Below are 15,550 nucleotides of genomic sequence, written 5' to 3'. Positions count from 1 at the left end.
ATCGAGCTGACATTTTGCACACAGACTCGTTGTGCGTGACAATTAATTTTCGTGAAAATGTTTTTTCCAAATTTTTACACTTTTTAGGAAATTTTTTTTTATATTTAATTACCAATTGCTTAATGGTGGCAGGCAATCAACTGACCCATAGGTGGCAGCCATCTCAAGCCAGAGGACGAGAGGACTCTAGCCGCCACACATATAAAGGATTTATAGTGAAAAACTTTGTTTTTACGGGTTCATTTTTTATACCCTTGTGCAGCAAGGGAGTCAAGTGTGGTTCTGTGAAGGTCCTGATGTGCTGTGCAGTGCATCAATGCATGTGTGTACAGCAGCATGTGATGACTGAGTCGGGCCTGTAGGTGGCTGGCAGGGTTAATGAATAACCGCACGTGTAAACCAGCCACGTGGTTAATGGCGTCTCGGAAGATTTGCTGCGTGTAACACGCGCTGTTGCATTTTACAGAGTGACGGTGTTGTTCTTCACAAGATTGATATTAACTACAATAAATAAATGTGCTTGCCCTCGATTTGGAGCACCTGCCCACGTCTTTCATTTCGAGTGTGCAACATACAGAAGATCGTGGGTTTGATCCGGAACCTTATGCCTGTTGTGTGTTTCGGTAAAGTCACGTGGGTAAAAAATGAAATTAAAATTAATAAAAGTAAAACAATAAAAAAATAATGCAGCAAATCTGGCTGTGACGGTCCCACCTGATGACGGAGGCTTGTGTTGCCTCCGAAATGTCGTGATTTTTTTTTATTAATTTTAATTTCATTTTTTACTTACGTGACTTTACCGAAAGAACTAAGAGTATGAATCCTTGCAGTCACGAAAGCTTCAAATCTAGAATTAATGTTGCGTGTTTGTAGTTTTTGCGTGTATCTATCTGTCTCTCTCTCTGCCCGTGGTCGCGTGTATTTTTCGGTTATACTGGTAGGAACGAAGTGAACCAGCCTACAATAGATTATATCGTCCGTCCGTCCGATGTCCGATTAGGTGTAGCAACATCGTCCCCTACTGCAAACACTTGGCAGGACCCTACAAAAACCTTTAGACTCAGTGAGGCTTTCCTGGCTAAACAAGTGTAACATTCCCTTATAATAATTCCCTGAGATAGTTTTTAATTAAAACATTTAAATTCAAAATTAACTCACAGCGGCCTAAAGCCTACAGCTAGGCCTAAAGCCTAGAACTAGGCCTCAAACTCTCCCTTCGTATCGTACCCCCGTGTGTGTGAAAGGGAGTTAATATTTAACAATATTACATTCCCTGATGTTTTTTAATAGAAACATTTACATTTAAAGCTTTTACATTAATAATTAAAACGTTTAAATAAAAAAATTAACTCACAGCGGCCTAAAGCCTACAGCTAGGCCTAAAGCCTAGAACTAGGCCTCAAACTCTCCCTTCGTATCGTCCGATTAGGTGTAGCAGCATCGCCCCCTACTGCAAACACTTGGCAGGACCCTACAAAAACCTTTACACTCAGTGAGGCTTTCCTGGCTAAACAAGTGTAATAATACATTATGTTTATATTATATAAAAACACAAAATGTATCTTCTTGGTTCTTTCGGTAAAGTCACGTAGAAGGGAAGTAATAAAATAATAAAAATAAAACATAAAATAATTCTCAGACGTTTCGGCCACAACGCAAGCAGCCGTCCTCAGGTGAAGACCAGGTCTGTCGGGGAGACAGCGTCTGAATGAGCTATTCAGCGTCTGAATTAATTAAAAATATTAAATAAACGGGTTCATTCAGACGCTGTCTTTCCGACAGACTTGGTCTTCACCTGAGGACGGCTGCTTGCGTTGTGGCCGAAACGTCGTGAGAATTATTTTATTATGTTTTATTTTTATTATTTTATTACTTCCCTTCTACGTGACTTTACCGAAAGAACTAAGAAGATGAATCCCTGCAGTCACGAAAGAAGCTTTAAATCGAAACACAAAATATACTTTATTGTGTTGCCCGTATTGAAACGGCTGTTCTCCGTATGGACCTGATAACTCAATTCCCCTGTACAAGAATACGGAGTAAGGGACCGTCCATAAATGACGTCATGCGATTTTGGATGATTTTTGACCCCCCCCCTCGTCACACGGCGTCACGAAAAGTCAGACCCCCCCCCCCTCAAATATGACGTCACAAAGCTCTGCCCCCCCCCCCCTCCCAAAAGAAAACACGCTTCAAATCGCTTTAGACTATTGTCATTGCAGTGCGTATTTAATGTGGCGCTGCACTCTGATGTTGTAGGAGAAAACATTTATTACAAAGTCTATTTTATTTTTATTTAACTTTAAAAATGTTTTAAATACTACGTGACTTTACCGAAAAAAACCTAAGAATATGAATCCTTGCAGTCACGAAAGCTTCAAATCTAGAATTAAAAAGTCTATTTAATTAAGTAGAACGTGTTGTCTGTATTTATTTAAAGTTGCGCATTTTGATGTGACGTCACATTTTTCACCCCCCCCCCCCTCGTCACACATCGTCACAAATGTCTGACCCCCCCCCCCCCCACTAGGTGCGTGACGTCATTTATGGACGGTCCCTAAACCGTATGGGTTAACAGACAATGCTATATTTTGATTTAAAGCTTCTTTCGTGACTGCAGGGATTCATCTTCTTGGTTCTTTCGGTAAAGTCACGTAGAAGGAAAATAATAAAATAATGAAAATAAAACATTATTAAATAATTCTCTCTGACTGACCTGTTCTCCATCTGAAGACGGCTGCTTGCGTTGTGGCCGAAACGTCGTGACAATTATTTTATTATTTTTTATTTTATTATTTCCCTTTGTGAGAATTGTATTTTATTATGTTTTATTTTTTTATTTTATTATTTTCCTTCTACGTGACTTTACCGAAAGAACCAAGAAGAGGCATGCTATATTAATGTACCTCTATGGGTTTTCTATTTATATGGGTCTCTATGTATCTCTATGTATCTTTATGGGTCTCTATGTATCTCTATGTATCTCTATGGGTCTCTGTGGGTCCCCTTCATCCAGCAGTAGCCGTGGCGGTGAGTGAACTTAACAAGATGGCGGCGGCTGTGTATGCGCGCCGCCATCTTGTTCAGTTCAAACCAAAGGTCGCCTTACGTCATCGAAATTGCGTAACTTTTGTGAGAGAATAAAAAATATATATAGGCGACGTTTCGGGCAATGAACCCTTCTTAGTAGCAATGTGTTGAGTTTGGATAGTTTCTAGTTTAATTTGTGCTTTCACTGCCCCTCCCCCCCACACACGCTCGGTGGTGACGTCACATCCCGATCCGCGATCCGCGATTCTAGGAAATCGATTCCGGTCGCGGGGAAACCGGTTTCCGTCCACGACCCTATTAACCGGTTACCGGTTCGTTTCGGTTTTTCCTCTCCGAGGGGGGACAGGCCGGTCAACTGGAACCGTGTCGAAGTCGCAAACCGGTAACCGTTAGCACCCCTCCCCTTCACTCTGAATCGATTATCGATACGAGCCCGCCTTTACGATACACATGTTTACACAATCGTTATAAACACAACAACAACAAATTGCGAAGATGAAAGCATCACGGGTGACTCTTCTCTCTCCTCTTCAAGCTAAAGTCGACCTGTGGGTGGGTGGGTGGAGAGTGAGTTTGTTGTAGAGCGACTTTCTTAAAAATAAAAAAAATAAAACATCTCGAATCGACTCGCGGACGAAGGGCGGAGGAATCGATTCCTGCGAGGGAGAGGGGGGGAGAGAGTTCAGGAGAGAGGGGGGGAGAGAGTGCAACAGCAGTAGCAACAGCAGCAACAGCAGCAGTAGCAGCAACAGGAGCAGCAGCAGCAGCAGTAGCAACAGCAACAGCAGCAGCAGTAGCAGCAGCAGCAGGAGCAGTAGTAGCAGCAGCAGGAGCAGCAGCAGCAGCAGCAGGAGCAGCAGCAGCAGTAGCAGCAGTAGCAGTAGCAGCAGCAGTAGCAGCAGCAGCAACAGCAGCAGTAGCAGTAGCAGCAGTAGCAGCAGCAGCAGTAGCAGCAGTAGCAGCAGTAGTAGCAGCAGCAGTAGCAGCAGCAGCAGTAGCAGCAGCAGTAGTAGCAGGAGCAGCAGCAGCAGCAGCAGGAGCAGCAGCAGCAGTAGCAGCAGCAGTAGCAGCAGCAGCAACAGCAGTAGTAGCAGCAGCAGGAGCAGCAGCAGCAGGAGCAGCAGCAGCAGCAACAGCAGCAGCAGTAGTAGCAGCAGATGGAGGAGGAGGCGATGGGTGTCTCTGCCTGCCCTGTGCCGCCCCGGGAACAGTGCGGCTACTGGAGCTGCTACTGGTGAGAGAGGCGGGTGGGGAGGCAGGTCAACGTAGGCCCGACGTTGACACAACGTTGGCTAACGTTGAGACTAAAGAGGAAGCGAGTGATGGTGGTGGTGATGGTGGTGGTGGTGGCGGTGATCGGTGCTACTCGCTAACAGCACTTGCCCCGACAGTCTAACTAAGGCTATACGGGGGAGGGGGGGGGTCTTTGTCTTTGGTGGTGATAATGGTGGTGGTGGCCTCAACGTGCACCTAGCCTGGCACAAGCGGCGTGGTGACGTCACCGCCACTTAGTGGCGAATGGCGCTGGTTGGTGGTGGTGATGGCCAAACCGAGGCAAGTTGGCACAGTAGGGGGCACAGGCGGTGCATCGGCCAGTCATCTCAGTCAGTCGACCCGTGGCACCTGCTGGGTCTGCCCCGTGACCTCCTGCACCTAGCCTGGCACAGCAGGGGGCACAGGTGGTGCATCTGCCAGTAGCCATCTCAGTCAGTCGACCCGTGGCACCTGCTGGGTCTGCCCCGTGACCTCCTGCACCTAGCCTGGCACAGCAGGGGGCACAGGTGGTGCATCTGCCAGTAGCCATCTCAGCCAGTCGACCCGTGGCACCTGCTGGGTCTGCCCCGTGACCTCCTGCACCTAGCCTGGCACAGCAGGGGGCACAGGTGGTGCATCGGCCAGTCATCTCAGTCAGTCGACCCGTGGCACCTGCTGGGTCTGCCCCGTGACCTCCTGCACCTAGCCTGGCACAGTAGGGGGCACAGGTGGTGCATCTGCCAGTAGCCATCTCAGCCAGTCGACCCGTGGCACCTGCTGGGTCTGTCCCGTGACCTGTCAGCGAGCCATCAACACCTCGTGTGGCCTCAAAGTGCACCTAGCCTGGCACAAGCGCTGCAGTGATATGGGTGCCACGGTGCTGAGATGTTAACTACCTCGCCTGGTATACAGGAGGTTGTGAGTTCGATCCCGACCCTGACGCCTGCTGCTGTATATTTGGAGTTTGCGTGTTTCTCTCTCTCATCATCATCATCACGGTGGCTAGGAGATGTTAACTACCTCGCCTGGTATGCAGGAGGTCGTGGGTTCGATCCTGACGCCTGCTGCTGTATATTTGGAGTTTGCGTGTCTCTCTCTCTCATCATCATCATCACGGTGGCTAGGAGATGTTAACTACCTCGCCTGGTATGCAGGAGGTCGTGGGTTCGATCCTGACGCCTGCTGCTGTATATTTGGAGTTTGCGTGTCTCTCTCTCTCATCATCATCATCACGGTGGCTAGGAGATGTTAACTACCTCGCCTGGTATGCAGGAGGTCGTGGGTTCGATCCTGACGCCTGCTGCTGTATATTTGGAGTTTGCGTGTCTCTCTCTCTCATCATCATCATCACGGTGGCTAGGAGATGTTAACTACCTCGCCTGGTATGCAGGAGGTCGTGGGTTCGATCCTGACGCCTGCTGCTGTATATTTGGAGTTTGCGTGTCTCTCTCTCTCATCATCATCATCACGGTGGCTAGGAGATGTTAACTACCTCGCCTGGTATACAGGAGGTCGTGGGTTCGATCCTGACCCTGACGCCTGCTGCTGTATATTTGGAGTTTGCGTGTCTCTCTCTCTCATCATCATCATCACGGTGGCTAGGAGATGTTAACTACCTCGCCTGGTATACAGGAGGTCGTGGGTTCGATCCTGACGCCTGCTGCTGTATATTTGGAGTTTGCGTGTCTCTCTCTCTCCCTGTGGTCGCGGGGATTTTTCTCCGTGTCCTCCACATTTATAATCAACATCACGCGTTTAGAGTGTTTGGCTGCTGTACATTTCCACATAATAATAATGATGATGCTAAGCCCACTTCCTTGAGCTATCTTTTATAATGGCAAGATCGCTTCTGAAAAAGAGCTGTACAGTAGCTCAGAGGGCCTTTAACTGGTAAAATTTAAAGTTTTAAAAGATATATATTTTTTAATTTTCGCCACCAGAGGGCAGTGCAGGATTAGCCAAAGTCAACAATTATGCAGACATTGGGACTTTGCTGGGTAAACACCATTCTAAAAATACAATTTTAAATGCTAGCCAAAACACTTGCGAAATAACATCCTCATTAAAGGTGTAAGAAACGAAAAAAAATCTATTACCTATAAAATGGAAATTTGTGATTATGTGTGTGTCTGTTCAAAATGTTTAGCATAAAATGAGATGTGATAGAGCAAATCTGAGATCAGATTTGGAATCAGCACCCTGAAATTAGTCTAAAACAGCTGCAAAAGTCCAGGCCAGAAAAACATTTTTTTTGTTTGACCAGTGTAATACAATCGTCATGTTCACTATGAGACCTCCTTTACCAGTGGCAAAATATAGTAGTAGATGTTTACCCTTTAAACTGGTACAAAACTAACACCTTTATACAAGGCATCATGTTTGCAATAACCGCAACACAAGCAGTCAAAATGCAAACAAAAAGAAACAACTCTGATAATGGTAATGATATGCACTGTCCTTGAAGTTGATTGGTCCACACCCGAGACAGCTTTCCTTAGAGCCTAGTCTCCATTGGTGTTGGACCAGATGACACCAAAAGGCGTACAACTCAAAAACAATGCACCATCATATTCTCAGGTTTTTTCGGTAAAGTCACGTAGGTAAAAAATGATGGGTACAAACTCAGTAATCACTGGAAAGATGTTATTAACCACGCAAAAAAGACTTAATTACACTTTTTGGACCATCTTATCTGACAGGCACTATTTTAATTTACTTCACCGAGTGTTAACATCCACAGTGTTTAACAGTAATCTCTTCATTGTTCTTTGATCACCGCTCGCCACGTTTCCATTCATTGTGTTGAGCACTACGTGATGTCTTTGATCACCGCTCGCCCTCCGTCCCGGCGCGTCTCCATTCATTGTGTTGAGCACTGCGTGCAGTCTTTGATCACCGCTCCTCCTCCCTCCCGATACGTTTCCATTCATTGGCTACCACAGCCTGATAAGCTCTCCCCCCCCCTCTCCACCTCCCTTCAACTTGCTTATAAGGGATTACATCTTGAATCATTGCTTCACTTGATGCAGCTAATTCGGCTGTGACGGTCCCACCTGATGACGGAGACTTGTGTTGCCTCCGAAACGTCGTGAATTTTATTTTGTTTTGTTTTATTTTACTTTCATTAATTTTAATGTTTTTACCTACGTGACTTTACCGAAAAAACCTGAGAATATGAATCATTGCAGTCACGAAAGCTTCAAATCTAGAATTAATGCACCATCAGAGTATTGAGAGCTTGGGGTAAGAATTTACACTATGAGACATCTCCTTTACCAGTGGCAAAATATAGTAGTAGATTTTTACCCTTTCAACTGGTACAAAACTGACACCTTTATACAATTCTAGATTTGAAGCTTTCGTGACTGCAAGGATTCATATTCTTAGTTCTTTCGGTAAAGTCACGTAGGTAAAAAATGAAAGTAAAATTAATAAATTAAAAATCACGACGTTTCGGAGGCAACACAAGTCTCCGTCATCAGGTGGGACCGTCACAGCCAGATTTGCTGTATCAAGTGAGGCAGGAATTCAAGATGCAAGTTCTTAAATACAAGTTGAGGGGGGAGGAGAGGGGGGGAGGAGCTTATCAGAACGTGGTAGCCAATGAATGGAACGTATCGGGAGGGGGGGAGGCGTGGCTAAAAGAAAGCATCATGTTTGCAATAACCACAACACAAGCATGTTCGTTCCGCTCATTCCCGTCCCATCGCAGCGAGGAAAACGTCTGGAAGTTGATCGAACACGTCCGTGGGCGGGGGCGGACGCCGCAGGGACTCTACGCCGTCTTCATATCCAACGACGCGAGAACGGTGGGCCTGGAATGTCGCGACCGCCTAGCCCCAAGCAGAGGTCGCAAACGGGTTTTGATTCCTTACCCGTACCCGTACCCGGCCGCACCAGGGTCGCAAACGGGTACCCTGCCGGGTACGGATAGCCGGGTATCGGGTAGGGTACGGGTATGGGGTACCCGGTTGCGACCTCTGGTCTGCGTTGAAGACACACACATCATGCCTGCAGCCACATCGTTAGTTCTGCATGTTGTGCTACTCGCTTTGTGAACGGTGGCCGCTGTGTTGCAGGTGCCCTTGTGGAAACAGAGGTGCAAGCAAGGCACAGATGAACCTGTGCTCTGGGTATGTGAACAACTGCATCCGTGGCATCACACACACATCGTACGAACACTTGTACGACGCTGTGCTTCAGTTGTTGACGTTAATTATTGCTGCACCAAAGCATCCGCGTGATGAGATCAGTCACTCTATTGGAACCTCATTTGCCAGTAAAAAATATGATAATTTCGATGTAAAGCTTTCGTGACTGCAGGGATTCATCTTCTTGGTTCTTTCGGTAAAGTCACGTAGAAGGGAAATAATAAAATAATAAAAATTCAACATAATAAAATACTATTCTCACGACGTTTTGGCCAGAACGCAAGCAGCCGTCCTCAGGTGAAGAACAGGTCTGTCGGAAAGACAGCGTCTGAATGAACCCATTTATTTAATATTTTTCATTCATTCAGACGCTGTCTTTCTGACAGACCTGTTTTTAACCTGAGGACGGCTGCTTGCGTTGTGGCCGAAACGTCGTGAGAATTGTATTTTATTATGTTTTCGTTTTATTATTTTATTACTTCCATTCTACGTGACTTTACCGAAAGAACCAAGAAGATGTGCTTCAGTTGTTGACGTTAATTATTGCGTGCACCAAATATCCGCGTGATGAGATCACCCACTCCATTGGAACCTCATTTGCCAGAAAAAAATATGATGATTGTTTTTTTTACCCTTTTATCAGGCAACAAAACTGACACCTTTTTTTACAAGGAGTCATGTTTGCATAGACCACAATACCTGCAGTCGTAATGCAAACAAAAAACATAACTCTGATAATGTATACACTGTCCTTGAAGTTAATTGGTCCACACCCGAGACAGCTTTCCTTAGAGCCTAGTCTCACATGGTGTTGGACCAGATGATGTCAAAAGGCGCACAACTCAAAGACAATGCACCATCAGAGTATGAGAGCTCGGGGTAAGCATTTACACCATTGGAACCTCATTTGGCAGAAGAAAAAATATGATAATAGTTTTTTTACCCTTTTATCTGGCAACAAAACTGGTCCAACACCATGTGAGACTAGGCTCTAAGGAAAGCTGTCTTGGGTGTGGACCAATCAACTTCAAGGGCAGTGCATACATTATCAGAGTAATGTTTTTTTTCTGTATGCGTGTGTGTGTGTGCGCGTGGCTTTGCGTGTGTGTGTCTGTGTGTGTGTGCGTGTCTGTGTGTGTGTCTGTGTGTGTGTCTGTGTGGGCGTATCTGTGTGTGTGTGTGCGCGTGGCTTTGCGTGTGTTTGTGTGTCTGGGTGTCTGTGTGTGTGTGTGTCTGTGTGTGTGTGTCTGGGTGTCTGTGTGTGTGTGTGTGTCTGTGTGCGCGTGTCTTTGCGTGTGTCTGTGTGTCTGTATGCGTGTGTCTGTATGCGTGTGTCTGTGTGTGTGTCTTTGTACGCCCGGCTCGCACCGCCCCGCCGACCTAGGACTACCATGTGCTGCTACTGCTGCAGCAAGCCGGAGATAGCAGCAACAACAGCAGCAACAACAGCAGCAACAACAGCAGCAGCAGCAACAGCAGCAGCAGCAACAACAGCAACAACAGCAGCAGCAGCAACAGCTTGGTGTACGACCTGGACACCACGCTGCCATTCCCCTGCACCCTCGACTCCTACGCCGCACACGCCCTGCGCTCGGACCGCGACCTCAAACGTCGCTACCGGAGGTCGGCCCGTGGCCACTTTGTTTTTAAATCCTTTATATTAAGTTCGCTTGCTTGCGCGCTTACGACCGTGCAAATCTTTCGGTCGTTTTTTAACCCACTTCCCGTGATCCAATCGAGCTGACACTTTGCACACAGACTCGTTGTGCGTGACAATTAATTTTCGTGAAAACATTTTTCCAAAATTTTACACTTTTTTTTTATATTTAATTACCAATTGCTTAATGGTGGCAGGCAATCGTCTGACCCATAGGTGGCAGCCATCTCAAGCCAGAGGACGAGAGGACTCTAGCCGCCACACATATAAAGGATTTATAGTGAAAAACTTAGTTTTTACGGGTTAATTGTTTTTCAATCACGTGACGGACGTCAAAGTAAACTCGTGCCCAAGTGTGTCTGTCAGCGCTACGCTGCGCTACGAACCCGCCAGAGACCCGAGTTGGATTCTCGCTCACGGCCAACACCGGTGACGATTATCTGAACCGGTCCCGGGCCTCCGCTAGGTCGACTCAGCCTCAAATGAGTACATGGTGCGATGTGTGATCATCGCCACTGGGCAGACAAAGGCGGCCGGGCGTTGTGCTGGCCACCCACCCCCTCGTGTGCCGTGCCGGCCTTCATAGGTGCTGCTCGCTAACAGCACTTGCCCCCACAGTCTCTTACAGGCTACACGGGGGGGATTCTTTTTTTTTTTACTGCTGCATGCCCAAGCGCATTCCGTTTGGCCGGATGGAGGGTAGGCGAAATGGGCACAACGCGCGGCTGGAGAAGAGATGGAACTGATGCGGTTACGGGAGAATGCGGAGCCTAGGAAATGTATAGCAGCAGCAGCGAAATACTGTAAACGCGTGACGTTGATTCTAAATGTGGAGGGGAAATAGCGGGAGGACCCGGAGAAAAATACACGCGACAGAGAGAGAGAGAGACACGCAAACTCCAAATATACAGCAGCAGGTGTTAGGGTCGGGATCGAACCCACGACCTCCTGTACACCAGGCGAGGTAGTTAACATCTCCTAGCCACCGTGATGATGATGATGAGAGAGAGAGACACGCAAACTCCAAATATACAGCAGCAGGCGTCGTCAGGGTCAGGATCGAACCCACGACCTCCTGTAGACCAGGCGAGGTAGTTAACATCTCACCACGGGGAGAGAGAGACACGCAAACTCCAAATATACAGCAGCAGGCGTCGTCAGGGTCGGGATCGAACCCACGACCTCCTGTAGACGAGGCGAGGTAGTTAACATCTCCCCCCCCCTTCCTTGCGATCTGCAGGAGGCTGCGGGTGGTCCCTGCCGACAAGTTCGTGAGCACGTTCGCGTCGGACCGCTCACACATGCGGGACGCACTGGGCCAGTGGAGGGCACCACCTCCACCACACCCGTGCATCCACACCGAAGGTGTGTGTGTAGCGTGCGTGTGTGTAGTGTGTGTGTGTGTAGCGTGCGTGTGTGTAGTGTGTGTGTGTGTAGCGTGCGTGTGTGTAGTGTGTGTAGTGTGCATGTGAGTAGCGTGTGTGTTTAGCGTGCGTGTGTGTAGTGTGTGTGTAGCGTGCGTGTGTGTAGTGTGTGTAGTGTGTGTAGTGTGTGTAGTGTGCGTGTGCGTAGTGTGTGTAGTGTGCGTGTGAGTAGCGCGTGTGTGTAGCGTGCGTGTGTAGCGTGCGTGTGTGTAGTGTGTGTAGTGTGCGTGTGAGTAGCGTGTGTGTGTAGCGTGCGTGTAGTGTGTGTAGTGTGTGTAGTGTGCGTGTGAGTAGCGTGTGTGAGTAGCGTGTGTGTAGTGTGCGTGTGCGTAGTGTGTGTAGTGTGCGTGTGAGTAGCGTGTGTGTGTAGCGTGCGTGTGTGTAGTGTGCGTGTGTGTAGCGTGTGTGAGTAACGTGTAGCGTGTGTGTGTAGCGTGCGTGTGAGTAACATGTGTGAATAGCGTGTGTGTGTAACATGTGTGAGTAGCGTGTGTGTAGCGTGTGCCTGGCCTGACACAGGTGCCGTGGTGACGTCACCGTCACTTAGTGGCGAATGGCGGGTACTGGTATCGTTGTCCGTGTGTGTGTCTGTACCCTATGGGGGAGCGGTGGTGCAGCGGTTAGCGCTACGAACCCCGCGACCCGCGTTCGATTCCCGCTCACGGCCAACACCGGTGACGGATTATCTGAACCGGTCCTGGGCCTCCCCCCTAGGTCTACTCAGCCTCAAACGAGTACCTGGTTGCGGCGTGTAAAACAACAACATCGCCACCGGGGAGACAAAGGCGGCCGGGCGTGGCGCTGGCCACCCACCCACCCCCTCGTGTGCCGTGCCGGCCTTCAAAGGCGCCTGTTCCTAACTCGCCCCAACGGTCTATTAAGGCTGTACAGCAGAGGTCGCAACCGGGTACCCAATACCCGTACCCTACCCGATACCCGGCTACCCGTACCCGGCCGGGTACGGGTACCCGTTTGCGACCCTGGTGCGGCCGGGTACGGGTAGGCCGTGAGTCACTGGTGAGTCACCGTTTGTCACTCATTTCCCAACGTCTTGTCTCTTCTCACAATTCAAGTGCCTAGAATCAACCCACCCGCGCCTGCAACATGGCTTCATCCCAGAGGTCGCAATCGGGTACCCGATACCCGTACCCTACCCGTACCCGCCCGGGTACGGGTAGGGTACGGGTACGGCCGGGTACGGGTACGGCCGGGTACGGGTACGGGTACCCGTTTGCAACCCTGGTGCGGCCGGGTACGGGTAAGGAATCAAAACCCGTTTGCGACCTCTGCTACCCGGGGGATCTTTGTCTTCGTTAACCGCCAATGCGCCCCTCCCCTCCTTGACGATTCGCCGCGGTTGTCATCCCCCCCCCCCTCCCCCCCCGCAGGCTGCGTCATGAACCTGGACGACTTCGTGAGCATGGACCCGTCCGTCGGCTACGGGGAAGTGCTCACCCTGGAGGACTTCGTGGAGAGGTTTCAGAAGCCGGCGCCGTCACCACCGCCGAGTTCGGAGCCTCGTTAATGGGGCTCCGAATCGGTCGGCCGTGCCGAGACGCCGCCGGTCGCTCCCCCCACGGTGCACGGCAAAGGGCAAGATCGCCCCCCCCCCGACCCCGGCTACCGACCTCCTGTCGACCAGGCGAGGTAGTCAACATCTCACCACGGAGAGACTTTTGACTTTTAAAGCGTCTTTATTACCGTGACAGCAAAAAGCTGCCACAGCTGTTGCGTGTCAGGTGTCGCTCTGCCACATTCGGCCCGAGCTAACAAACAACAAAACAAACAAAACAAACAAACAACACTTCGAGGAAAACCGGAGCATCCCGGGGTAAAAACCTCGTCTCGCACGCGCATTACGTCATCCGCGCATCTCGCGTCGCTGATTTTGCCATGACTGGCGGTCTTATTTTGAATGTACCACCGCGCGCCGGTTTGGATTCTGAGTCCGGCTTCGGAAGAGAGACAACGATCGGGAAGAACCCCCGTCCCGCGCGCGCGCCATTCTCGTCCCTCACGCGCGTCATGCCGCCAAGTCTACTGTCTTTCATTCGTCAGTGTCATGCGTGGTGTCGCGTACAGCGCATCGCGCCGTAAATCAAATCGCCCGCGCTTCGCGACGGCGCGCACAAGTTGCCCTTCCGGGCTGCTGGAGCGCCGTTCGCGCCGTGTCTCAGTTCGTCCACTTCTTGCTCCGCCCGTGCTCGCCGTCCGTAGGGGTCCTCCCAGGAACGGCTCTCCATCGGGCGCACCAGACTGCCATGGACGCGCGTGCACGCCGGCTCTCCCCTGGGGGGGGGGGGGGGGGTGGGGGGAGGGGACGGGGGGGGGGGTGGGGGGAGGGGACAGGGGAGGGGGGGGGGTGGGGGGGGGGGGACAGGGGGGGGGGGGGTGGGGGGAAGGGACAGGGGGGGGGGAGAGGGGGGGGGGTGGGGGGGGGGGGGGCCGCTGCTCCACGCATCGCGCGGCTTGGAGCGCCACCGCCAGCGCGCGCAGCTGCCCCGCACGTGCCGTCGCCGGTCGCTTGCACGGGCAGAGACCCATGCACTTCTCGTGTCCGCGCTATACACGCGGCTTGTCGGGGCCGTTGTCATAGGCGTATTGTTAGGGTTCCGCCTTCACTTGACCAGAGAGCGTGGCCGGCCCCCCATTTGTTCTGGAAGGACTCGTGCTCCCCCCCCATTCGCGTGTAATACTCATATTCCATTTTTAACCTCGCTGCTAGCAGCCCGCGCATCATCGCTACTGCTGAGCAGCTTTCGTTTGTGGCTCCTGCGTCTTCCAGCTTCTTTTTACGTGTTTTGTATATGGCCATTTTTGCCTGCGCCAACACAAAGTTGGCCAGGACGTGGCGCTTGTCCAGCCTGCGGGGTACTCCGCACACCAAGGTGCTGCGAAAGAAAGGCACGTTGATTTTGGTAAGGATGGCTCCCAGCGTCATGAAGAGCGGCGCCAGCCTCCGACAGTCCAGGTATATATGTGCGAGATCTTCTTCTTCGTCACAGAAGGCGCATGACGCGGACGCTCCTGGCTGGATCTTGCGGACCCACACTGCTGAGGGCAGTGCCCAGTGGGCCAGCCTCCACTGCAGGTCTCCGGCTCTTTTCGCCACTGGGGCTTTGTAAAACTCTCTCCACTGCGGAGTGACATCTAACAGTGGGGAGAAGCGGTCTTTCCATTTCGTGGATGGCGTACTTTCGAGGGCTCGACGATGCAGCGTTTTTACGCAGCAGTTGTAAATAGCTGCTTTGGAGGCAGTCCGTAGGGCAAAATCCCCGCACTCGTCCAGCTTCAACAGCAGCCCTGTGTCGTTCCGCCCGGGGGGTTGGATGCAGGCTGCCTGTAGTTCCGGGCAGGTGAGGGGGGGGGGTTGGGCCGAGTCGGTGCCGTCCGTCGTGCGCAGCTGCAGGTGGAAATCCTTCGCCGTCGCCAGCACCGCTCGTAGCACTTTCCCTCCGGCTATCATCGTACGGAGACCTGCGTCGAGACTTATTTCAGCCGCGCTCTTCCACCTTTGACAGCCGTCGCGGCTCTGTGTTATGTCTCCCACCGTTTTAACGCCGGCTCGAATAAAAAGGAAAGCCATCGCTTTTTCACCCTTCACCCCTCCAAAGAGGTCATTGAAGAACAGGGGCTCCGTCAGGAAGGCGGCCATGCCGCAGTAGGGGCTCTTCCTCGCCCACTCCAGGCTTCGCCACGCCTCGCTCAGATTTTGATAATACGCGGGCAGTCCATTGCAGTCCACTAGGCTTAGGTCCATAAGGAACAGCTCTCTCCCGTAGCCCATCTGTCCCCCGGCGCACCTCAGCACGGCGAGGGCCAGCGTCTTCCACGGCGCTTCCTCCTGATCGTATAATATGGCCTTCGCTGTCTGGATGCGAAAGCACATTATTCTGGCCGCCACGTCCACCAAGCCCTGTCCGCCTTCGTGCCTCGGCAGGTGGAGTACGCCGGGCCTGAGCCAGTGTTTCCCGGCCCAAACGAAGGCGACGAGCGCTTTGTTGACTTTGGCC

The 15,550-nt window shown here is 50.9% G+C and overlaps 1 protein-coding gene across 1 annotated transcript; it reads left to right on the top strand.

The window, feature by feature from the left end:
• The first annotated feature begins 4,173 nt into the window (after positions 1-4,173).
• NTAQ1 (N-terminal glutamine amidase 1) lies at positions 4,174-13,823 on the top strand. Its single transcript, XM_078621754.1, has 6 exons — positions 4,174-4,285; positions 8,018-8,114; positions 8,385-8,438; positions 9,841-10,079; positions 11,354-11,478; positions 12,926-13,823. The coding sequence occupies exons 1-6, from the start codon at positions 4,209-4,211 to the stop codon at positions 13,060-13,062; spliced, it is 729 nt and encodes a 242-aa protein (XP_078477880.1). The 5' UTR covers positions 4,174-4,208; the 3' UTR covers positions 13,063-13,823.
• Positions 13,824-15,550: the final 1,727 nt, after the last annotated feature.

Source organism: Lampetra planeri, unplaced genomic scaffold (genome assembly GCF_965212315.1).
Source record: "Lampetra planeri unplaced genomic scaffold, kcLamPlan1.2.h2 scaffold_115, whole genome shotgun sequence".
In the NCBI taxonomy this organism is placed as follows: Eukaryota; Metazoa; Chordata; class Hyperoartia; order Petromyzontiformes; family Petromyzontidae; genus Lampetra; species Lampetra planeri.
Note: the sequence above shows the minus strand (reverse complement) of the source record. Positions and strands in the feature narration are given on the sequence as shown.